Raw genomic sequence first — 26689 nt, 5'->3', positions numbered from 1 at the left:
TTCTTGGCAGAGATGAGTGAGTGCCTCCTGTGCCACCTCACTTTCTTGAAAGATTTCAATTTTTATTCCATCAATTGCTGGTGCCTTGTTCTTTGCCAATTCCTTCAATGCACTTTGGACTTCCTCCCTGAGTGTCATTGGTACAATGACTCTGTGTAGTCTTTCCATCTTCTCTTGATGCATTCTGCATCATTCAATAATGTGCCCAGAGAATCTTTCAATAACAAAAGTCGAGGCTTGAATTTTTTCTTCCGTTCCCCCAGCTTGAGAAATCCTGAGCGTGTTCTTCCTTTTTGGTTTTCTGATTCCAATTATTTGCACATTTCATTATGATATTTGGCTTTATCTTCTTGAGCTGATATTTGACTTTTCTGTTCAGCTCTTGGACTTCCTCATTTCTTCAATTTGCTTTAGCATCTCTACACTGGAGAGCAAGTTTCAGATCCATTTTGACCTTTTTCTTCTTTCTTGTCTTCTTAATGACTTTTTGCTCTCTTTACGTATGATGTTCTTGATTATGCGTATAGTTGCCTTTTATGTTGTTGAAAATAGGTATTTACAATGAATAAGTCATAGGTCTTTAAAAAATACTTGTCATGTGATCTCCAACATTGTTTGTGTCACCAAAATCATATGTTCCAACTACTGGTCCTTCCTTTTTGTTTCCAGCTTTCACATTCCAGTCACCAGTAATTATAAATGCATCTTGACTACAAGTTTGATCAATTTCCAACTGAAGAAATATGTAGAACTCTTCAATTTCATCAGCACTAGCTGATACTGTCCTGTCACAGACAGCATTATACTTCAAGATAGATCTTGAAATGCTCTTTTGATGATGAATGTGATGCCATTCCTCTTCAATTTGTCATTGCCAGCATAGTAAACCATATGATTATCAGATTCAAAATGGCAATACCAGTCCATTTCAGCTCACTAATGCCTAGGATAGGGCTCTTTATACGTTCCATTTTGTTTTTGATGATTTCCAATTTTCCTAGATTCATACTTCATACGGTTCCGACTCATAGTGACCCAGTGTAGGTTTTCCAAGGAGTGGCTGGTGAGTTTGAACCATTGCCCTTGCAGTTCAAACTGACCTTGTGGTCCAGTGCTTATCCTGCAGTCTCACATCAGGACTCCTCTTCATACATACCACGTCCCAATTATTAATGGATGTTTGCAACTATTTCTTCTCATTTTGAGCTGCAAATGAAGGCCCTGAAAGCATTGTTCCATTCACATTACTAAGGTCAACTATACTTTGAGGAGGCAAGTCTTTGTCAGTCATATTTGTGAATTGAGTGAAGATTTATATAGCCAATCATCAGTTTTATGTTTAACAAATACATACTTTGTTTCATCTTGATTGCAATCCCCTCAATTTAATAACACATATCCTACTTTCTCTGTGTAGTTCTTGTTTCCATTCTTCCTCCTTTCCCCACCCTTCTGAAGTTTGTCCTTCGCTAAGTGCTGCCTTTTTGATCTTGAATGGTTGACCATTCCATGGTGCATGTACCTCAGTAGTGTTGTCATCCCCCCATAGACCTACCTATTGCTTGGCTGGAAATCGAGCCACAAAGGTAGGTTAAGTTCCAGACCTGAAGCTGTGACCAAGGTCCCATAGTCTTATGGTTTCACTAGTCTCTACATGACCAGTAAGCCTGGTCTTTTTTGTAACAATTTTGAGTTTTGTTCCACATTATCTCCCACGGTATCCAGGACCTTATAATGTGATCCATTTTAGAGCAGTTGGTAACGGTAGCCAGGCACCATCTAGTTCTTCAGGTCTCAGAGCCCATTAGTCCACTAGACTAATGTTTCCAAGCATATTCAATTTTCAGCACTCTTTCTTCCTCTGAACAGGGAGAGACAAATAGTTACACCGTAGATGGCTGCTTATGAGCTTTTAAGATCCCAGTTGCTACTCATCAAAGTAGGATGGAGAGTATTGTCTTTGTGGACTATGTTATGCCAATTGACCCAACAGTATTTTGAGTGTCTTTTAACCTGAAGGATTTAATTTCCAGCACTATATCAGATAATGTTCTGCAGTTATTCAGAGGCTAACTTTTCAGAAGTGGTCTCTGTTTCTGCTTCTTCCTAGTCTGTCTTAGTCTGGAAGCTTCACTGAAACCTGTCTACCATGAGTGATCCTGCTGGAATTTAAACTACCAGCGCTATGCCTTCCAGTATCACAGAAACCCACACACCACTACAATACGACAAATTGATAGCTGAGTGGTGGTTGCGCCCCATGGACATGTTTTCATCTTGAACATTTACCAAGTTCCTCTCACTAGCAAACTCTAACCTGGGACCAGTCAATAAGGAAATTCTGGGAAATGAGTTCCCAGCTTTAGGCAGGCATGTCTATAGGAGTGATGGTGCCAAGTAACAACAGATGATCCCAAACAGTAGCGTCCTGGTGTGGTGCTATGGGTTAATGTGCTAGACTACGAAGTCAGTTTGAATAGTGAAGTTGGCAGTTCAAGCTGACCAGCAGCTCCTCAGAACCCCTATACAGGGCCGCTATGGGTAGGAACCAACTTAACAACAACAATGAAAAGCCCAAACAGTAACCACTTTGATTCTTGAATATAAATCTGTGTTTTCCCCTGGTTCAAGCTGATTTCAATTTTAAATTATTTGTGTATGATCTTGTCTGATTTAGTATTTATTCAAATACCAGAGTCAAGAATATAAAAACACATCAAAATGGTGTAGCGACCCCATATACAACAGCATGAAGCTCGGCTCACTCCTGCACCATCCTCACAGCTGTTGTTATGTTGCAGTCACTGTGTCAATCCATCTCCTTAGGGTGCTTCCTTGTGTTCGCTGATGCTCTACTTTACCAAGTATGATGGCCTTCTCCAGACATTGGTCCCTCCTTTAATGGCTCCAAAGTGCATGAGATGAAGTCCTGCCAAACTCGCTTCTAAGGAGCATTTTGGTTGTACTTCTTCTGAGACAGATTTATTTGGTCTTCTTGCAGTCCATGGTATAGTCAGTATTCTTCGCCAACAACATAATTTAAGTGCATCAATTCTTCTCTAGGTTTCCTTATTCATTGACCAACTTTTGCATGCACATGATGCAACTGAAAATACCATGGGTTGGGTCAGGCACACTTTAGTCCTCAAAGTGACATCTTGCAGGAGATTTGCCTAATGCAATATGTCTGTTGATTTCTTGACTGCTGCTTCTAGGATCATTGATTGTGAATACAAGTAAAGTGAAATCTTTACACCAATCTTTTCTCCATTTTTCATGATGCTATTCATTGATCCAGTGGTGAGGATTTTTGTTTTCTTTACATTGAGGGACAATCCATGAGGCTGTTGTCTTGTCTTTGATCTTCATCAGTAAGTACTTCAAGTGCTCTTCACTTTCAACAAGCGAAGTTATGTTAGCTGCACACTGCAGGTTGTTAATGAGCCTTTCTCCACTCCTGATGTTGTGTTCTTCATACAGTCCAGCTTCTCAGATGATTTGCTCTGCATATAGATTGAGAAAATATGGTGAAAGACGCAACCCTGACACACACACCTTTCCTGATTTTAAAGCACGCAGTATACCCCTGTGGGGTTCAAATGACTGCCTCCTGGTCTACACACAGGTTCTGCATGAGCACAATGAAGAGTTCTGGCATTCCTATTCTTTGTGATGCATAATTTGTTAAGTTACACACAGTCGAATGCCTTTGGGTAGTCAATAAAACACAGGTAAACATTTTTTTTCTGGTATTCTCTGCTTTTAGTCAAGATCTACCTGACATCAGCAGTGATATACCTTTTTCCATGTCCTCTTCTGAATCTGGCTTGAAATGGAGTGTTTTTATTGCTGTTAAGTGCCGTCAAGTCGGTTCCAACTCATAGAGACCCTGTAGAGTGTTTCCAAGGAATGGAGGGTGAGCCTGAACTGCCATCCTTGCAGTTGCAACCAACTTCACAATGGAGTGTAGTGGCCTTTTAAAATAGCATACTGACTTGAAGTGTTGGTTTGCTACAACTGTCAGGTGCTGAAGTGTTTCCAGATGAGTTGGTTCCTTTCATTGATGAAATTCCATCTGGTTTGCCTATATAGATTGAAGTGTGATAATGTCCTGGAGAACTTGGCAGTCAAGATCATCCAAGTTAGAAAGCAAGGAAATGCTTGGTGTGATTTGTTATTGTTGTCTTTATTTTGGTAGTGGACTCATCTCCGGATGACCTGTAAACCACATCTCTTCTCTCCAGTTTGCACTGTGTAGACATTGGCTCAACATTCACTTTGCACCCTGAACAGATGGCAAATGATGTGAAAAACTGAACAGCTCACACTCCAGATGGAAGATGTTCACCTTCATGCTTCTTAGGATTTAGTTTGTCTTCTGTGAATCCTAGCTAGACTGGAATTGACAGAAACTTCTAGGAAAGGTTTCCACATGCAAGACACTGCTTCCCTCTTGAGGATTCGAAACATCACAACCATGTTATTGATTTCTAAACTACTCTCTAAGACTGCAGCAGACAATAAGTGAAAACATTTCTGCTTTACAGAGTTTGAGCAGGGTGCTAAAGTATTATTTTGGAACAATTACTTTCTGTCCATTAAAAATAAGGTGCTGTGTATATGAGGTGTGATTTAAGGTAAAAGGAAATATATATCTGACTTTGGAAAATTGGATTCAAAATATGTACTCAAAATACACTTCAAAGATCATGCTGCTGTTACTGTTACATACCATTGAGACAGTTTTGACTCGTAGTGACTCTATATAGGGTTTCCAAGGAGGGGCTGGTAAGTTTGAACCGCCGACCTTGCATTATGCTGACCTTGCATTAACTTGCCTTAGCCACAGCAGGACTCCTGAGAGATCATATGGCCTATGAATTGTATAAGATTTACTATCTACTTGCTTACAGAAAATGTTTGCTGACTCCTTTGTGCTAGAGAGTTGAGGTGCAAGAGGTAAAGAGGACTTTACAAGGTCTTATCTTTAATTTGGGGTAAGATGAGAGCCTCTGAGGAGTTTTGAGAAGAAGAAGAAATGAACTGACTAGGTGCTCTGGTAGCGTAGTGGTTACGAACTGGGCTGCGAACCGCAAGGTCAGCAGTTTGAAACGACCAGCTGTTCCACGGGAGTAAGATGAGGCTTTCTGCTCCCGTAAAGATTTACAGCCTCGGAAACCCTGTACAGGGTCGCTAGGAGTCAGAACCGACTCCACAGCACATAACCACCACCACCAGTTGCTATTTGAAGTCTTGGTGTGACACTGTGGGTTCATGCTCTGGGCTGTCAAGTTGGTTTGAACCACAAGGTTGGTGGTTCAAGCTCACCAACTGCTCCTCAGAAACCCTATACAGGGTCGTTATGGGTCTGAACCGACTAGACAACACTTAACAACAAGTTTCTATTTGAGAATAAACATTATTTGTGAGGGGTGGGGCATGTGTGTAGCTAGAACACTAGAAGAAACTACCATTGAGTAGGTCAGACTAGCATATAGTCTTGGAGCTGGTAAGAAATGGCTAGATTCTGGTTTGGAGATTGAGCTGGTTGAATTTCCTGACAGTAGATATGTTACATAGCCCCATATAAATGCAAAGGAGGCCAGAAAATGTAGTCTCTCTATGTGGTTGCTTGTATCTGGCTAAAGCAGTCATTCTGAAACAGATAGTTTTAACCTCCAGGAAACATTTGGCAATGTCTTCAAACATTTTTGGTTGTTATTACGGAGGGGTGTGCTACTGGCATCCAGTGGACAGAAGCCAGGGAAATTGCTAAACATACTACACTGCCCAGGACAGCCCCCGCTGTATAGGGTGTCCGAGGAGTGGCTGGTGAGCTTGAACCACCAGCCTTGCGGTTCAAACTGACCTTGTAGTCCAGTGCATTAACCCACAGTGCCACAACATTGACCCAGTCTCACATGTCAGTATTGCTGGGGTTAGGAAGCCCTGAGCTACACCATGAAAGAAGTAGGGAAGAAGGTTTTTAGTGGGTAACTACAAGTCTTAGCCCACCTCAATTCCTTATGCCCAGGCCCCACAACACATTTGGAGGCTTGTGGAAACATCCGTTTGGGGAATCCCTGATCTGATCACAACCGATTTTGGGGGGGTGGGGTTTTGAAGGTCTTCCTCCCTTTCCCCACACATGTCCACTATTGTTGTGGGTGAACTTTAGCATGAATAAGCATTCCTGCTGGCATTTTTTTTTATGCTTACCCAGTGACAGTGGGTTGATTCTGACTCATGGCGACCCTGTGTGTTTAAGAGCAGAACTGCATCCTAATGTTTCCTTGTTTATAATATTTACAGAAGTAGATCTGCAGACCACTTGGGTGGGTTTGAACCATCAACCTTTAGGATAGTACTCGAGGGCAAACCTTTTGCACCACTCACTTTACCAAGCATGATTTGGGAGACTTTCTCCAGGGACTGATCCCTTCTGAGAACATGTCCAAAGTACGAGAGGTCAAGTCTTGCTATCCTCACTCTAAGGAGAATTCTGGCGATACTTAATCCAAGAAAGATTTGTTTGTTCATCTAGAAGCCCATGGTATCAATATTCTTCTCCAATATCTTAACTCAAATGCATCGACACTTCTAAGATCGTCCTTATTCATGTTCCAACTCTCACATGCATATGAGGTGACTAAAAATACCATGGCTTAGGTCAGGCCCCCCTTATCCTCAGTGACATCTTTGCTCTTTAACACTTTATGTCATTGGATTTCTTGACTGCTGCTTCTATGAGTGTTGACTGTGGATCAAACTGAAATGAAATCATCAACAACTCCTCTCTTTTCTCTGTTTATCAGTATGCCTTTGTTCTGCTCTAATGACTGCCTCTTGGTCTACGTACAGGTTCCACATGAGCACGATGAAGTGTTCTGGAATACCCATTTTTTCCAATGTTAACCATAGTTTGTTATGACCTACACAGTCAAATATTACAAGTAAACATCTTTATGGTATTCTGTGCTTTCAGCCAAGATCTGACGTCAGCAATGAGATCCCTGACTGCACTTTCTCTTCTGAATCCAGCTTGAACTTCTGGCAACTCCCCACTGATATACTACTGCGACCATTTAAAAATTATCTTCAGCAAAATTTTAGTTGCATGTGATATTAATATTATTGTTGGATGATTTTCATGTTCTACTGAGTCATCTCTCTTTGGAATGGGTACAAGTATGGATCTCCTCCAATCAGTTGCCAGGTAGCTGTCTTCCAAATTTCTTGGTATAGATGAGTGGGCGTCTCCAGCGCTGCGTCACTTTGTTGAAAACATTTCAATTTGTATTCCGTCAATTCCTGAACCTTGTTGATAGCCAATGCCTTCAGCACAGCTTGGACTTCTTCCTTCAGTATCCTCAGTGCTTGATCATATGCTACCTCTTGAAATGGTTGACCATCCACCAATTCTTTTTGCTTCAGTGACTTTTGATGGATGCTTCCTGCATCATTCACTATTTTGCCCGTTGTTGCTGTTGTTTTTGTTAAGTGCAGTCAAGTCAGTTCCAACTCACTGTGATCCTACCTAGGGTTTCTGTGGAGCAGCTGGTGGCTTTGAACTGCTGACTTTGTGGTTTGCAGTCCAGTGCTGATCCTACAGCCCCACACCAGGAGTCCATAGAATTTTACCCTTCAATATCACAAGTCGAGACTTAAATTTTCTCTTCAGTTCTTTCAGCTTAAGAAATGCTGAACATGTTCTTCCCTTTTGGTTTACTAACTCCAGGATTTTGCACATTTCATTCTAATACTTGATGTTGTCTTCTTTAGCTGCTCTCTGAAATTTTCTGTTCAGTTCTCTTACTTTCTCATTTCTTCCAACTGCTTTAGCTCATGAGGAAATTTCAGTCTCTTCCGACATCTATTTTGGTCTTGTTTCTTTCCTGTCTTTTTAATGACCTTTTTGCTCTCTTAGTGTGTAATGTTCTTGATGTCATCCCACAACTCTTTTTGTCTTTGGTCATTAATATCTAATACATCAAATAAGTTCTTAAGATGGTCTCTAAATTCAGGTGAGATATGTTCAAGGTCATATTTTGACTTTTGTCGACTAGTTTTAATTTCCTTCAGCTTCTGCCTGAACTTACATATGATCAATTGAGGGTCTCTTCCACAGTCAGCCCTTGGCCTTGTTTTGGCTGATGATATGGAATGTCTACATCACCTCTTCCCACATACATTGTATTTCACTTGGTGAGGTCCAGATACCTTTTATGTTGCTGAAGAAAAGGTATTTACAATGAATAAGTTATTGATCCTACAAAATTTTGTCTTGCCATCCCCAACATCATTTCTATCATGAAGGCCATATTCTCCAACTACTGATCCTGTCTGTTTCCAACATTCCCATTCCAGTATCACCATTAATGATCAATGCATCTTGATTGCTTGTTTGATCAATTTCAGATTGAAGAAGTCGGTAGAATTCTTCAGTTCCACCATCACTGGCTTTAGTGGTTGGTACATACATCTGAATTATAGTGGCATTAACTGGTCTTCCTTGCTGTTGTTAAGTTCCATTGATGCTGTTTCAACTCATAGTGACCCTGTATAGGGTTTCTGAGGAACAGCTGGTAGGTTTGAGCTGCTGATCTTGTTGTTTGCTGTCCAGGCCTGGTCCTACAGCACTACACCAAGAGTTCAGTCTTCCTTGTAGGCCTATGGATATTATCCTACCACAGACAGCATCGTACTTTAAGATAGATCTTGAAATGCTGTTTCTGATGATGAATGTGATGTCATTCCTCGTCAATCTTCTATTCCTGGCATAGTAAATCATATGATTGTCTAATTCAAAATGACCAAATTCAGCTCACTAATGTCTAGGACATCGATCTTTATGCATTCCATTTCATTTTTGAAAACTTCCAATTTTCCTAGATTCATATTTTCTACCTTCCACATTCTAATTATTAGTGGATATTTTCAGCTGTTTCTTCTCATTTTGAGTTGTGCCCCATCCGCAAATGAAGGTCCCGAAAGCTTTGCTCCATCCACATCATTCTGGTCAACTTTCCTTTGAGAAGGTAGCTCTTCGCCAGTAATATTTTGAGTATCTTCCAATCTGAGGAGCTCATCTCCTGGCACTATATCTGCCACTGCTATTCATAAGGTTTTCATTGGCTAACCATTCTGAAGTAGTCTTCCTCTCCTTCTTCCTGTTCTCTTAGTCTGGAAGCTTTGTGGCAACCTATGTATCATGCATGGCACTGTTGGTATTTAAAATACTGGTGGCATAACTACCAGCATCACAGCCACACACAAGCCACCACGGTATGTCAAACTAACAGACAAGTGGTGGTTTCTGATACACAGACTTGTAAAACTAGCTTACGATCGAGGCAATGAAGGAGATTGTATGTAATGATACTCAAATGCTGCACAATACCACAATGCAGATATTAATTGAAGAGATTTGTAACGAGAATGTTTCATTAAGTTAGAATTTAAAGATTCAAACAGATGCTTGGTGATAACCATAGATTCACAGGATTTTTTGGTTTACTTCCTTCTGCAAACCTAAATTGTATATGAGCTCAACTGTCGCTGATATTATGCAAAGATCCCCTTGTCGTTAGCTGAGGGTAATATGGATAAGGTCTAATTTATTTGTTGAAATATTTGCATATATGTAATACATTCTGACTTTTCATTTACCTAGCTTTGTTCTTCTAATTTGTGAATAGACGCATAAAGGAAAAAATATTTCTTTGTATCTTGCAGTGTCTGTCTAGTCCATTTATTTTTGTTGCAAAGATGTATGCATTGTCTTCCAAGATTGTTAATAAGGTGGATCTAACTTTACATATTGTTTCCTAGTCTTAGCTGCTTATTAGTTTAGTACTGGACCACATAATGGACAGTGTTTCAAACACAGATCATGAATCCTTCAGTTTTTGAGTGATACTATTGAGTTAAACCTGGCATTAATTTTATATAAATCCAATATGCAAAAAAGTAAGTCACATAATAAATAAGGAAGGAGGTGATTTTTCATAATATAAAACGCTTTTCCTAGCACTGATATAAGAAGCATGTATTTTATATTTTATATGTAGTCAACATAGAAAGATTCAGCCAAGTATTACTCTAGGTACTGGAGATACCAACATATGCAAGACTGGGTTGGATCCGTACACTTGAAGGTACATAAACAAGGCAGACAGGGAAACATCTGGTTTCAATATGACATAATAGACTCTCTTATGAAGGCGGATGCTGGGCACTACAGGCGCAGGGACCCGTGGCCCTGGCTCAAGTTTCAATGAAAGTCATCCTTAAATGGAATGGTAGCAAAATGAGATCTGAGGGGTATTCTGTGTATAGTGAATCAGCTGAACAAAGTCTCTCATAGAATCATAGTCTCTCATAGGATCAAAGTCTCGCATAGGTTCATAGGATCATGAAACCCTATGAGAGAAGTAGGTATAAGGCAGAACATCACGAACATCAAATGCCATGCCAAGGGACTTGGGAGTGAACGTTTAGTAGACGGGAAACCATTGAAAGACATTAAATTGAGCATGGGAATAAAAGCAGTGGGCCAATGGCGTTAAGTCCACTACAGCAAAAAGCAGGACCAGCTACAAATTTTACAGAAGCAGATGACCATATTTTTCTCCCACAGAGAGACTGGAGGGCTTCGAACTGCCAACCTTTTGGTTAGCAGCTAATTGAGCTTACCCACAGTGCCACTAGGACTCCTTGCCCTATGCTGTTGTTGCTGTTAAGTGCCGTTGAGTAGGTTCACACTCAAAGCAACTCTGTATGGGGTTTCCTGGGAGCAGCCCAGTGCTTGTTCTATAGCGCCATACCAGGAGTCCTATCCCAAACCAAAACACTTCCATCGAGTGGATTCCAAGCCTATATAGAGTTTCTGAGATTGTAAATCTTTATGGGAGCAGACAGCCTCATCTTTCTCCCATGAAGCAGCTGGTGGATTTGAGCCATGAACTTTGCGGTTTGCAGTCCAGTGCTTATCCTACAGCACCTCCAGGGTCCTCCCTTGCTTTGTAATAGGTGCTTATTTATTCAGCTGTTTATTGTTTGATAAAGAGATGCACTGGATTGACAGGAGCTCCACATGGCTGTGGGTTCCCTCCAAGCAATAGATCTAGGTAAGAAGAGCAGGGTCAGCCATAGTCAAGAGATAGTTCTCCTTGTTTAAGTCTTCTTTCCTCCCTCCGCTTATTACATTCCAGGTCTTCACTTTAAGATAGCAAGCAAAAAGCAGATACCTAGTCCTCTGTGGTCATCGTTAAATACGATCAAGCTGGTTCTGACTCACAGCAACCCTGTATAGGGTTTCTGAGGAATGGCTAATGGGTTTGAACAGCCGACCTTGCAGTTACCAGTCCCGCATTTATCCTATAGCGCCACACCAGGACTCCATCAAGTCCTCTGTCGTTGTTAAGTGCCGTCGAATCAGTTCTGACCCATAGCGGCCCTGTACAGTGAGTTTGAATCACCAACCTTGCAGTTCAAACTGACCTTGCAGAATAGAACATTCATTACTCATACGCAAGTTCAGGCTAAAGAAAATTAACACTACTCCACAAGAACCAAAATATGACGTTAAATTAATCCAACCTGAATTTAGAGACTATCTCCAGAACAGATTTGATGGATTTGACACTGAGGAGCAGTTGGTAGGTTTGAACTGCCAACCTTGTGATTAACAGTCCAGTGCTCATTCCACAGTGCCCTACCAGGACTCTGTGAACATGGAATGGTTTTCCATTTATATAGGTCTCTTTTGGTTTCCTGTAGTAGTGTTTTATGGAGTCCTGCTATGGTGCTATAGAATAAACACCAGACTGCTAACCACAAGGTTCAAACCCACCAGCTGCTTCTCAGAAACCCTATGCAGGGTCACTATGAGTCAGAACTGACCGGATAGCACTTAACAACAACAAATAGTGTTTTATAGTTTTTCTTGTAAAGTCTTCTGTATCTGTGGTTAGCTTTATCCCTAAGTACTCCATTTTAGGGTGCGTGATTACCTTGTTCTACTTCTCTTTGTTGAGAGAGCATGTATTGAATACTCTGTACTGGGTCCACTCTCAAAGAGATACAACACCCCCCCACACACACACACACACACAAACTTAGTATCTATTTTGTGTGGTCCAAATGTTTCTTTTGAAAGGAAGCACACTTGTGTTTGGTTTTGTAACTGAAAAAAAGATGGTCTGACTAGAACATGAGATTCGGAAATGGTGCCTCTGAGAATGTTATAAGGTTGGTCTCCTGGTGCACCATCATTACTGAGGTCAAGTCAAGATGTTTATTTTTAAAACAAAAGGCACATCCCCTAGCAACATCCTAGAACATTGTAGCGCTGAAAGTTATTTTATGACATGATTCCTATTGCAGGTTAATACTGGAGCTGTAGGCTGTTGTTGTTAAAAGTACCGTGGAGTCGGTTCCAACTCATAACGACCGTGTACAGGGTTTCTGAGGCTGTAAATCTTTACGGGAGCAGAAAGCCTCATCTTTCTCCTGCGGAACAGCTGATAGTTTCGAACTGCCGATTCGTAACCACTACACTATGAGAGCTGTAGGCAGTAATGCCATAATTCAGTAGGCTAAGGGGTGCCATTGTAGGGAGAGCTATTGGCCAGTTTCCCTGGCATGGCTTTTAGGACAGTTTTCTCCAACCACTGTAGTTACACTGATGTTTTTACTCCCACTTATTTGATCTGAAAAGCTAATCAGCATTCAATCAGAAACATATTCAAGCTCATATATTAGTAATACTTTTTTTCTTACTTCATCTCAGGAATTCTAGGTTTTTTTCAATTCTGGGGTGACAATGACTGAAAGAATCCTGTTCCAGTTACTCTGTATAAAAGACACTCCAAACATAATGGCATCAATTAATCACCATTTTATTGTACTCATGGCTTACGTGGGTCCGAAATTTGGAAAAGACAGAGTGGGTATGACTCCTCTCTGCTGGAAAGATGCAAAGGCTGATGGTTAGTAGAGAGCTGGGGGCTAGAGTCATCTCTAGACTGGTTCACTCACCTGGTTGGTGCCCGATCTGAGGGAACTTGAAGACTAGGGCTGTTAACCAGATTGCCTATCTTGACCTTTCTATGTGACCTTTCTGTGGTATCCTCAGCTTTAGGGTGGTAGACTTTTTAATGGAGGTTCAGAACTAGATGCACTAGTGTGCCATGAACAAGGCAAAAGGTTCATCAGCTTTTATGACTTAGCTTCAAAGTTACACAGTGTTACTGCCACTGAATTCTTACCCCCCACCCCATGGAATTCTTTTGGTTATAAACAAGTCACAAGCCTGCCTAGATTCAGAGGGAAGGACATAGACCCATCTCTCAATAGGAGGCATTTCAAATCTTGGGTTTTAGCACAAATCATCTTTAGTGCTGTTATGCCTAGCAAATACTTGGGGAACGGAAAAGATTTCCAGTCATATGTCAGAATGTAACCAAGGATCCTCTGTCTCCAGGTAATCACATGGCCCAGAGCTCCATCTGAACGTCTTAAGTGCACTTTAATCACAATAAGATCTTCCTCCAGCCCAATATGATATTTGGTTAGTGTCTTCTTTCTCCTTGAATAGTATTATCATCTATCTAGTGATTCAAACTGGAAAACTATGTTTTCCACAAATCCCAACTTCCACTCCATCTCTAAGGTTTATTGATTGCCCCTCCTACGTATGTCTCAAGTTGACACATTGCTCTACACCTACACCACTCGCTCCTAATCAAAACCACGGTTCTCTCTCACCTGGGCCATTGCTGTCACCTGCTAACTAGTCATCCTGGATCTACTTGCTTTCCTCCAGATGCTCATCCACACTGGAACCAAAGCAATTTATTTCACATGCTAATCAATTACACCATCAATTCCCATTAAAAGCCTGCACAGGCTTCCTTGGTTCCTTAAAATAAAGCTTCAAACAGATACCATGGTTTACCAGTCCCCAAGAATTAATGAGCATGCCCCCAGATCATTCCTCTTCCCTAAGTCCTGGTGATAAAAAATCCCAGGCCTGTGAATAAGCACCATCCGGCCATCATGTGGTAAGGGGACTTTTTTGGTGAAAACCCACTGTGTCTGGCCCACACCGAGCACTAAGGATAGCTGGACACTCCATGATGTACTTTGTATTGATTGAGACTCCCTACAACCTTCAGTTCCTAATGGGAAATGTTCCCATTCCAACAGAAGAGAGACTCACTCCAACCAAAGAATTTGGTGAAAATGTGAAGGAAAGAATTTTCTCCTATCACAGATTTTACTTTACTTTATTTCCTCTTCTGTAGAACATAGAGTCCTGGTGTGGCGCTGTGTAAGCACTGGACTACTAGTTAAAAGTTCTCTGGTTCAAATACATCAACTGCTCCTCGGAAACCCTATACAAGGTCGCTATGAGTCGGAACCAACACGATGGCATTTAACAACAACAAACAGGGCATAAAGGAAAAATCAGAAATATGGACTCATCAAAAAAACGTTCATTTTTATAAGTGCCATGTTCTTTAATTGGAGTTCTGTAGGATAAAACACTGTACCACAAGGTGGGTTTGAACCACAAGGTCAGTGGTTCAAACTTACCAGCCGCTCCTTGGAAATCCTATACAGGTTCACTCTGAGTTATAACTGACTCTATGGCACTGAACAACAGCAAATGTTCTTTAATTGCATTGAAATCATTTGTAGCTCGAGGACAATTCACTACAATTCTGATAACCTTTAGGACCAGTTACACATCTAGGCAGAAGTTATTTCAAACACAAGAATTAGAAATTGGGCAGACAGATTTATAATCCGTAAAAGTGATGCATAAAATAAATAGTTAGCTAATGAGTCTCAAATGAATTGAAAACTACCATTGTAGTGCTTCACAAAGTAGACAGGATTTAAGGATATTTTATCAAAGTGGGATATAGAAAGCAGATGTATTGAAACTTTGACCAGATGATGAATTTTCTAGGGGAATTTAATCAGTGAATAACAAACCAGGGGCAGCTCTAAGGTTTACTGCTTCAACGTTACTGAAGATGGCAGGTAGGCAGAAATCACTAAATAACTGAGTTTCTGGTTAATTTCGAAGAGGAGAATCAATGCCTAAAATTCATTCCTTACTAAAAGAATCTAACGGACTCTCTCTGTGAATACGTTCAACTAAGTTATGTCTACAAACTGTTCTTCATTTTAGCTTCAGTTCATCCATGACTCAAGCTCATTTCCAGTTGGTCTCATATAAGAATCTTGCCATATTACCATAACATTTTATTCTGAACCTACTATAAAGGCAATTAGTCATTCATTATAACACCAAAAATTCAAATTGGTTGCAATTATGTTTTCTGAATCAAAACCACATCCTTTGATATGGATAATTTAAGGTTCTATATTTAAAAGACACTGAATGAGTCTTAACGGTAAATAAAAAGACCCTTAAACTAGCATTCATATCTCCTGCATATAAAAATTAAATGGATAATTTCTACCTATGAAAGATTTATTTTTGTGGTAGAGAATTTTAAAGAATTTGTTTAAGTAGCTGTAACTATGCTCAGAAGCATAATTTGAAATACTGTTAAATGAATGAGAAAAATATTTTCAAGCATACAAAAACCCTCTTAAAATTCCTTTTTAGTCATCATTCAACAAACATTTATTAAGCACCACTGTTTGCATAGCAATGTACAATCAAATGATATCCTATTCTAGTTCTGGTGGTGGAATGAGGGTATTTTTTCAGTTGTCCATTCATGGTATGTGGGGAAAGACTACAGAAATTAAATGAATGAGTTAGTCAGAAAAGAATTGTGAACATAAGTATTTAGATTTCTTTATGCTAAAAATAAGTTACTAGCTAACCTACCCTTTCTATCTCTTTGTTGTTGTTGTTAAATGCTGTCCAGTAGATGCCGACTCCTAGCGACCTTGTATAGGGTTTCTAAGGAGTGGCTGGTTCTAGCTCTTTGTTGTTGTTGTTGTGAAGTACCGTCGGGTTGATTCCAACCCATAGCAACCCTGTTTAGGGTTTCCAAGGAGCAGCTGGTGAGCTTGAACCACCGACCTTGCAGTTCAAACGACTTTGCAGTCTGACGCATTAGCCCCCAGCGCCACACCAGGACTTCCTAGAAACTTCGGAGAAGTAATCTTGTCTCATTCAGGCAATGAACTATGTGCTTAATCATGAGTTTCTAAATGTTTATAGAGGTGAGAGCAGCAAGATTCTACAGATATGGGAAGGAAAAACAGCACGGTCAATTTATGTTCAGAGATTGTTTCCACTGGAGAAGCAATTTTTGACTTAATAATACAGAATGGGTTCAGAATTTTAAAGATGGCCATTAGAACTCACCTAGGCCGCTGGCTTCCAACCTTTTTCATTCAAGTCACTGGATTCTTTAAAAATACAGATAGATTCCTCAGTTCTTATCCCCAGTGATTCTGATTCAGTTAGTCTGGAAGGGGATGGGAGAGGAGGCTGGCATACATATATTTGTAAAAGTTCCCCTGCAGCCTCAGCTGAGACCCCTGAATCTAGTCTAGCTCTAACATTTTTGGCAGGAGATACGTGGGAATTTGAAAAAGTAAGTCTGCTCAAGGTCAACACACCTCATGGATAACCCCTGGAGGCAAATTCCCAGTCTGGATCCCTCTTTACTAGTTATACTTTACTCATACACTGGTTGAGATCTAATCACCTACTAGTTAGGAAGTCCAAGACTACCTGTGTGACATGCAAGTTCCTTCTTCTTATTGATCTGTACACGTCCTTTCTTGCTAAGCACTGAATGAGTCTTTGAGTGGTTACAATGATACTCTAATGGTTAATACATGTGTACCCCACATTTTTAAATCTGTCCCTTATTGAGTACTATCCAATCTGTCTAGGCGGAGCTGATGAAATGAAATGCAGAAGGGTCACTTGTGATACAATAGTGGATGATTGTTATCAGGACTGATTGTGAGGGTTGCAAATGTAAAGGTAGACGTTTTAATAGCAAGGAAGGGAGTGATTAACTCTCCAGTCTAGGAGCAGAGGTCTCTAGGACCATCAACGGAGAAGAGCCAAGAGCGGGACCCTACCCAGAGAAGCAGTGAGGCCGGAGATAGAGGCAGAGACGATGACATGGAGTGATGAAGTGGCTGGGGACGTTGGATCCAGAGAGGGAGAGGGACTGTGTGCTGAAGAATGGGGGGGGGGGGGGGGAGTGTAGGGGGCAGGCTTATAGGGTATACCCTTTGGTCAGTTGATGATGCATGGAGGGGATTGGAACCATGGCAGTGAGACGATATACGGTGGAATGAATGTAAAACTAAAGTTCTCTCATATAAAATATCATATAATTCACAATAAAACACGAAAAAAAAATCTATCACTTATTAGAAACCTTTGCATTCCTAAAATAAGTTATTCATATTTTTAAGGCAAAGAAAATATCTTTCATATTTGAGTCTGAGTCCAGTTTAAGTCTTCATTTTTTGAGCTTGTGTAGCTGAACACACGAGAATCTCCAATGTTAGAGTGGGTTCTCTTGGCTGACTTCATTCTCTGCAAATGTCTAAGGCTGCCTCTTCCTCCAGCAACTGAAAGTCCCATGTAGACAGGGTGTGTGCCAAACATCCTCAACTGTCTCCCCAGTATCTAGCACAATAACTGCCAGAGAGTACACACTCAACAATTAATCGTTGAATGAAAACCCCTTTGCTACATTTTGTTATGAAATGAGATAAGTGTTTTGAATCCGTTTGGTATAGGACCAAAATCAGTCAAATTGATTCCGACTCATAGCGATTCTACAGGACCGAGTAGAACTGCCCCATAGGGTTTTCATACATCTTTATGGAAGCAGACTGCCACACCGTTCTCTTGTGGAATGGCTGCTGGTTTCAAGCCACCAACTTTTTAGTTAGCAGCCACAAGGAGCTACTGGGCTCCTTGTATAAATAGAAGTATTGGAGAAATGACGTTATAAAGCAGCAGATTTACAGTTACTTTATTACAAGAGCTTTAGCTTGATTTTCATGATAGAAACCAGTTCACTGAAGGGCATAAGCAATGTCCTTTCTTGGTAGCACTAGGTATATTCATTAATCAGAACAAGTAACGAATTAAGGTAAGTTGAGCTATTTTGGTTCATTTCAATGTTCTCCGTTTTTTAGCCTGATTTTCCTGGAAATCAGATCTACACAGCAAAGAGTGGTTTGGAATATTTGGTATCATTCACACCAGCTGTCTCTGCAGCTCAAGTTCTTCCAAGTAATTGCCAGGTTGCAAACACAATGTTTAACCATGTTTATTTATTTAGTTCTGGCCCATGAGAGGTGTTGTGTTATAGTTGTTGTTAAGTGCCATCGAGTCAATTCTGACCCATAGCAACCCTGTATAGGGTTTCCAAGGAGCAACTGGTGAGCTTGAACCACCGACCTTGAAGTTCAAACAACTTTGCAGTCTGACACATCAGCCCACAGTGCCACACCAGGACTCCTGTATTATAGTGGGCAGTGGTTACGAATCGGGCTGCGAACCTTAAGGTCAGCGGTTTGAAACTACCAGCTGCTCCGCGGGAGAAAGATCAGGCTTTCTACTCCCGTAAAGATTTACACCCTCGGAAACCCTGTACAGGGTCGCTATGGGGTCGCAACCGACTCGACGGCACTTAACAACAACAACAACAACTAATAAACTAAAAACTCCAAGGCTGCAGGATTCGGTTGGGGTTTCATTTTCAGACTGTATGTACCTCCCATACAGGGAAGTGGTACCAGGGTATTAATCTAGCTAAGTGTGCCACATCCAAGCCAATCTTTCCTCCTCTCCAGGTTTTGCATCCACCCATCAAAACACATACGCTGTAATCTAAACCAAGTATGTGCTCTGAAATCCTTGCCATTTTCGTGAGACCACATGCTCTCTCATTCCCCATTTGGCACATGACAAATTGTAATTCACCAACCTTTTTTTTTTTTTTTACCTATCCGAAGATCTCCTGTTGAGTTTACAAAACTCATGGCAATACACAAAATACAATTTGTTTTTCCTGTACCATTTGGTTGGGCTCTCGTTCATATTATCTTAAAAGTCCTTGCCTCACTCTACCTTGACTATATAGCTGAAGGCACTACTGACATACAGAAAACAGTGATGAAATAAAATTAATACCAAGTTTTCTTCTATTTTGGGAAACATAACCATTGGCAAGAGAAGACTACAGTCCCGGTGACTCAAAGTGTCTTCCGAGTATTAAAAGCAACGATCTTACTGTAGAAGAACATGACTTAATTTAGAACTTCATTTTTATAAAAGGGATCATTTTAATCCCACCTTCTCACCCCCACCATTTTGATCCCCTCTTTTGATGCAACTACCCACCCAGATCCCAAGTATTTGTCTCCATGAAAGCTATTTGCTATTTATTCCAAGAAGTAACTACAATTTGGAGTCCTGGTGTGGCACTGTAGGATAAATACTGAACGACTACAAGGTTGGTGATTCAAACCCACCACGTGCTCCTCAAAAACCCTATTCAGGGTCATTATCAGTCGGAAGTGACTGAATGACAACAGCAGCTACTACAATCTATCAGTGTATTTTTTCTCTTGTTGTTGTTGTTGTTAAGTGCCATCGAGTCGATTCTGACCCATAGCGACCCTGTATAGGGTTTCCAAGGAGCAGCTGGTGAGCTTGAACCACTGACCGTGCAGTTCAAATGACTTTGCAGTCTGACGCATTAGCCCACAGCGCCACACCAGGACTCCCATTTATTCTCTAACTCCTGTAGAAATCAATACAAAATACCACTGACGTCAGCTAAAAACACGTTGTTTAAAAACACTAGTCCCAATGATGGTTCTGACTCATAGCAACTCTGTATAAGGTGTCCGAGGAGTGGTTGGTACATTTGAACCACCAACTTGGTAATTAGCAGTCCAGTGCTTATCCTACAGCACCACACCAGGTGTTAGTGATGAAAAACTAGCCAAAGGACCAATGTGAAAATTTGACACTAGAAAAAACAGCCATGTGGATGTGTTCAACACCAAATACCAAATTTATCACCTCTTCTGTATTACTGAAGGAGCTCTGGTGGTTTCAAATTGGGTTATGAACCTTAAGGTCAGCAGTTTGAAACTACCAGCTGCTCCGCAGGAGAAAGATGAGGCTTTCTGCTCCCATAAAGATTTACAGCCTCGGAAACCCTGTACAGGGTCGCTATGGGTCGGAACCGACTCGACGGCACTTAACAAACAACAACAACAACAACCTGTATTACTGGGATGAGCCAGCAGAGGGCTAACCTTAGACCTACACACGGGCACTCACAGTTTACAAGTGACCCTTTTAAAGCACTGTTAATGAAAGGAACTGTGTTGTGACTACAAGTGTCTCATGCAGATGTTTTCTGAGTAAGTGAGTGAATGAGTAAATGAATGGATGATCATCTTCATAGATTTAAAGTATTAGATTGTAATTTGAAGACCTGGTCTTAAAATAGTCTATTCAAATCTGCGAATTAACAGACTAGATTAGGGAAAAGCCAGTGTGGAATAAAATTTAGGTGTTTCTAATTTGTTGATTAATTTAAAGTCATCATTGTTACCCTTGGAGTCCTGGTGTGGCGTTACAGGATAAGCACTGGACTGCTAACCCTAAGGTCAGCGGTTCAAAACCACTAGCCGCTCCTTAGGAATCCAATCCAGGGTCACTGTGGATCAGAACTGACTCGATGGCATTTAATAACAACAACATTTCACTCAATTTCTCAGCTGAAAAATTATTCAACTGTATCTGTTCCGTGAATAACGGACTTGATTTGAAAACAAAGTCCCATTCCCAGAGCTTCCCGCCCTACCAGATAACTACAATTAGCTTTTTGCTTCGGAAGAGCTCTCAATGTCTTCCTTCTGCTTTGACTGACAACCACTGTACTTCCTTTGTCTCTATTCCCCCAGGAAGAAGACGTTACTCGGGAAAGTCGCTTTAATTTCAGCGGTTATGGGATGGGTCACTGTCTCCAAGTGAAAGATGGGGCTGCTGTCAAGGCTACCCCTGCAAACCCTCTCCCACCACCCCCTAAAGATGCGGACGCCATCAAGAAGAAGTTTGTGGACCGAGCAAAAAGAATTGATACAGTATCTCGAGCTGCCTTCCCATTGGCCTTCCTCATTTTCAACATCTTTTATTGGATCACATATAAAATCATTCGGCATGAGGATGTCCACAAGAAATAGGTGTGCCCTGCAGATCCGGGGACCTTCTTGCCTAAGTGTTATGCTTGTAAATAAACAGTGAAATTGTCTTTATATCCGTTTGACAGAAGAGAAAGGGGGGAGGGAGGGAGGATCATGTGGGTGGGTTTCCTGTCACCTACATGAAAAAAGGGGGTTATCTAGGCCATGAAGAAAAAATTAAATGTTTGCACAAAATTAAGGTGTTGCAGAATCACATGAGCATACTAATTCTCTTGCATAGTCTAACATTGTTCGTTCAGATGATGCCTCAATATGACCTAATATGCAGGGTCCATGACTCGAGGGCTATTTATCTGTTGATTTGGTTTCATTTTGAACAGTTCTGGTACTGAAAAGTTAGCTTTAAAAATGCACACACAAAAAATGAAAATGTTTACCATTTGACCATAGTGACTAGCCTACAGTGAGTTGAGGACCAAATTTTTTTCAGGAAAATGCTGCCTCATTTTTAAAACAAGCCTCCTGCGCTACATGCTTTACAATATCTGTAATTAGCGTTTCACCCGAGAAATCCTTTTGTGGATCATAAATTATTTCTACTTTACAGAAAACAATAGCAACAACAAAGTAACACCAATAACAAAGAATCGATTTCTACCGTACTGTCCGTATAGGTGTGCATTTGGATATTCTTTTTCTTTTCTGGGAGTAATTTTGGGGTTGCAATTGTGTAGTGTGTAACTGATTTGATAGTATACCCTTTTAAAGATAAATTGTCCATTTTATTTTAGGCCAAGTTAGTGCACTAGTTTCTTTTTGTTTGGGCTATATTTATCTGTGCCTTTAAGTGTCTAAGTGTGACTTCGCCATTGCATCCTCTCAGCCACAGTAATTTATGCAGATGGTGTGTTCTGAACGATGTAGCTCAGATTTGCTTGCATTTCCCATGTCTGCTCTCATTGTAGGTGTGCCCACTAGTCCTAATGTCCACTGACCCCTGATTTCTACTGGTAATTCAAGTGACTATCGTTTTAAATACCCTTGACTTAACTTAATGAATTTTACAATTGTACTGTGATTTTCATAACCCGTTGCCTTTTTGGTACCAGAGCTACGTGGTTGGAATCCTGGCTACGTGTTTTAAGTAAGATTAAAAATAATAATAATAATAAAAGACGTATTTTTGCTTACTCAGATAAAAGACAACCTGTAAAATTATAATGAAAAATTTAAATTTTACATGTGCTGTAAAAGGGGTTATTTAAAAAAAAAGTATTTGTTCAATTTCAATAAAGCTAAGTGTGCCACAGATCAACTTTAGAGTGTTTGTTTCCATTTTTGCATGAACATGTAAACAATTTAGATGACAATGATGTAGATGGTCTTCCACATAAACCTGGAGCATTAACACTGCTACTATATTATTGACAATTATAAAGAAAGCAGAACACATCAGTCTCACTGCAAAATTAGGGAGCCATTCATAGGCATTGTGAGTAGAATCTAAGACTGGCTACTTCATATGAGACATGGAAGGGGTCAAAAGCGCTTAAGAATCAGAAAACCTCAAGATGAAGAGAAACATAAAAGACTAGCCAAGCCATCTATTCATCCTGATTTTTGTCTGGACTGACTTTCCAAGATGATAAAAAAACAAACATTCCTGCAAATTCCAGTGGGGTAGAGAGAGGTAGCCTTTGCAGATATCTTTAACCAAAGATTTGTTGTTAAGTACCATCTGACTCATAATGACCCTGTATGGGGTTTCTGAGGAGCAGCTGGTGAGTTTGAACTGCCGACCTTGGGGTTCAAACCGACCCGACTGACCAGTGCTTATCCCATAGTGCCCCCCAAGGACTCCATTAACCAAAGATAACAATGATAATATTCTAGAAAGATGTGGATTTCTGACCTTTTAAAACCTATCCGTTGTGTTGACCCAATGGTTAATGCTCACCTGGTAACTGAAAGGTCAGCAGTACAAACCCACCCAGCAGCCTCTGGAAAGATTACGGATCAGTTCTACTCTGTGGCAGTGGATCTCTCTCATGACACACAACAACAACAACAACCCTATTCAAATATTAACTCACTTCCCAGGAGAGGTATGTGGCAGAGTAGCTCTTGTTGTTGTTAGGTGCCATCAAGTAGGTACCGACTCACAGTGACCTCATGCACAGCAGAATGAAACACTGCCCGGTCCTGGGTCAACCTCACTATCATTGCCACGCATGAGTCCATCGATGCTGCCACTTGGCCAATCCATCTCACTGGGGGGTCGTCCTCTTTTTCTCTGACCCTTCACCCTACCAAACATGATATCCTTCTCCAGCGACCGGTCCCTCCTGACAATATGTCTGAAGTATGAGAGACGAAGTCTGTCCATCTTGGCCTCCAAGGAGCACTCTGGCTGCACTTCTTCCAACATGGATCTGTTGGTTCTTTTGACAGCCCATGGCACTTTCAATATTCTCCTCCAACACCATAATTCAAAAGCGTTAAGTTAGAAGCAGACTTTTGGAGCTCTAGAGAATAGTTCTGCCTATCAACAGTGTGATCTGGGATAAGTTATCTGACTTCTCTTGCTTCCTAGAGTTTGAAAAGGTTTGCCAGAAAAATGCAAGTAAAGCCATTTCCACAGTGTCTACCACCCAGTCAATTCTCCATAGCTAAAGTTGTGTGCCACTAAGATGCATCCAACTCGTAGCAAGCCTATGGAAGACAGCAGAGCTGCTCCGCAGTGTGTCGAAGGCCTTTGCTCATGTGGAGCCACAGGTGGGTTCGAACCACTAGCCTTTGCTTAGCAACCAGGTACTTAACCATTGTGCCACGAGGGCTCCTTTCAAGAATTAATGCTGTTGAGTGCCATCAAATGAGATAGGGTTTCCAAGGAGTGGCTGTGGGTTTGAACTGCCAACCTTGCGGTTAGCAGTCCAGTGCCTATCCTACAGTGCCATGCCAGGACTCCAAGATCTAATACATAACAACAAAATCATAATTGCTAAGGAACAATTAGTAATTGTCCTGGTGTGGAGCTGTACAGGGTTAGAACCGGCTTCATAGCACTGAACAACAACATGGAATAGTGTTGGTTAGCCACTGGGCATGAAGTTTCACAATGTCATGTGTTTTACATCATTCCTAAAATACTTTCTTTATTGCTCATTGATTTCCAAATGAATGAGGGGAAGACTTCTCCAATTGCTTTTTGATTGTCTTCCATTCATGGGAACACAGTAAAAGTGAGGCTAAAGTGTCCCAGGGAAGAAAAACCAGGATGTTGTGTATCAGGGGCAGCTTGTGAAGAAAAATCCTAAGTTAAATGGTCATGTTCAATCAATGTCTGTGCCATATCATTTGCTACTGGGTCCTGTTCCCACATGAGAAAACTGAAGAGAGATTTACCTCCTAAATCACCTGTCAGTCACTCAAGTAGACAAAGGTATTGAGTGAGACAAGGGCTTTAAGACTTTTCTCTGATTCGTGTCTAACTCAGCTTCATTCCATTAAAGGAACTTGTAAACACACTGACTTGAGTTATGTAAATAAGATAGTAGTTTCTAGAAATAACATCATATACTCTGGCGAAACATAAATAATTGTCCTACAAGTTATTACAGGTTTTATTTAGGGTATTTATCTTTCACAACAGTATCTGAAGGAAAATAGTTCAAGGATTAAAACCATGGCTCTGAGGAAAAGCTTGTATAATTTCCATTAGATTCTGGAAGAAAATGGCTGTGTTTTCAAGGGTTCTCTGCGATGTCTTGGAGTCCTGGTGTGGCACTGTATGATCAGCACTGGACTACTAATCACAGGGTCAGAGGTTCAAACCCACCAGCCTCTCCTTGGGAACCCTATATAGGATTGTTGTGAGTCAGAACTGACTCCACGGCACTTAACAACAACTGCCATGCCTGCCAAAGCTCAGATGCCCAGTGAATATCATTGCCATCTCTAAACAAAAGTTGGTGAAGAAACCTATGCTGTGGCAGTTAGCAGTTATATAAGGTTTTCCCCAGCCCCCAAATGCCATCAGGTAAGCAGCTACTGTCACTGTGTTCAGGGAATGGGTTACACTTTTCAGTTCCTACCACTTAGTTTTAACAAATCATCAGCATATTTTAAGGTTTAAGACTTTTCATGGCATTCTCAAATACTTTACTCCTAGACAGATTCTGAGAAACAGACTGGCTGTAGTCTGTGTTTGTTTCTGGGTTTTTGTTTTGTTTTGTTTTTGTTTTTCTGTTTTCTAAATTCCCCCAAACAGTGTTAGCATTAAACGCCTCTTCTAAGCCACTGAGCAGAGCAGTCAAGTTCTAGAAAGCAAAATTTCCAATAAAGATTAAATGACTATCATTTTACATTTCACTTGCTCCATTAATAGCAAATAAGAAGGCTCTAACCCAAACATAGCACAATAGTTCATACCATAGGATTCACAGCTTTGGAAAAGAGAAAAAATATCATTCAGAATAGTTTTGGGGATTTTTGCATTTCCTACTTTAAGCCTTGAAGCCACTTTGTAGGATGAATTTAAGTCATGTGTCTTCCAGATAGAGTTTCATAAATATTTCAAAGCTCTACTTTCCAGTTTTTCTTCGTTTCACCAATTTGGGTTCGTTTTCCCTTTTTAAACATAACCCAAGTGATTCAAGAATAGATCTATGAAGATCTATGCTTCATAGATCATAAAATAGAAGAACTAAAGATAACATCACAACCTCACGCCCATGTAGTGCATCCAACATACCAGTATGCTTTAATGTCTACCACAGCCTTTGATTCTAACAACTGTCCAAGGTGACCAGAACACGAAGAACCAGTATCCACCCTTTGATCAACAGACATGCAGACGCTCCAGGAGTTACTTGCCAGCCCCAAGTCACCAAGTATATTAGAAACGGAACAATCAGCACAATTTGTTTCCTAACTCCTCAGACTACAGATCCTTTCACTCTCTCTATACTATTTACCATAATAAAAGTATGGTCAGAAGAAAAGGCATGGTCCCACTGACCTACCTTCTGGAATGACAAAAAAAAAGTTGGTAAAGGAGGGCAGGCAATAGAATATTTCTGTTGAAAATGCCTTTAAAAAGTACCTTATTTTAAAACTGTTTATTATTATTATTATTGCCTTTGTATTGTGACTTGGGTGAAGGTTTGCAGGATTGTTCAGTTTTACATTCAACCAATATCCATTTTGTTTCATCTCATTGATTACAATCCTCTCAGTATAACATCACTTATTCCACTTGCTCCCAGTGTTCCTGTTTCCATTGCGCCTTCTTTCCTAACTCTTCTGAACTTTGTCCCTGGATAAGCTTCCCAAATGGTTGATTCTTCTAAGGTGTGCGCATATCTCACTAGTGTTATTATTCCCCTTGTAGACCTGTCTATTGCTTGGCTTAAAATTAAACCCAGTGGGTAAGTTCAGTTCTAGACCTAAAGGGTGACTAAGAGCCATAGTCTGAGGGCTTCCACCT

The 26689-nt window shown here is 40.7% G+C and overlaps 1 protein-coding gene across 5 annotated transcripts in view; it reads left to right on the top strand.

Annotated features, from left to right (window-relative positions):
* GLRA2 (glycine receptor, alpha 2) overlaps window positions 1-21351 on the top strand; it is a 284008-nt gene extending 262657 nt beyond the window's left edge. The window contains exon 11 of one of the 5 annotated variants that reach the window (XM_006835620.1): window positions 20962-21351. In XM_006835620.1, the coding sequence (XP_006835683.1) occupies window positions 20962-21240 (279 nt within the window). In that variant the 3' untranslated portion in view covers window positions 21241-21351. The remainder of the gene's footprint in view (window positions 1-20961) is intronic. The other 4 variants (XM_006835617.1, XM_006835619.1, XM_006835618.1 and 1 more) reach the window with 4 other exon arrangements.
* The last annotated feature ends 5338 nt before the right edge of the window (window positions 21352-26689 follow it).

The sequence above is a fragment of the Chrysochloris asiatica genome, unplaced genomic scaffold (assembly GCF_000296735.1).
Source record: "Chrysochloris asiatica unplaced genomic scaffold, ChrAsi1.0 scaffold00018, whole genome shotgun sequence".
NCBI classification, from domain to species: domain Eukaryota; kingdom Metazoa; phylum Chordata; class Mammalia; order Afrosoricida; family Chrysochloridae; genus Chrysochloris; species Chrysochloris asiatica.
The sequence above is the reverse complement of the archived record's forward strand: the minus strand, read 5'-3'. Positions and strand labels throughout refer to the sequence as shown.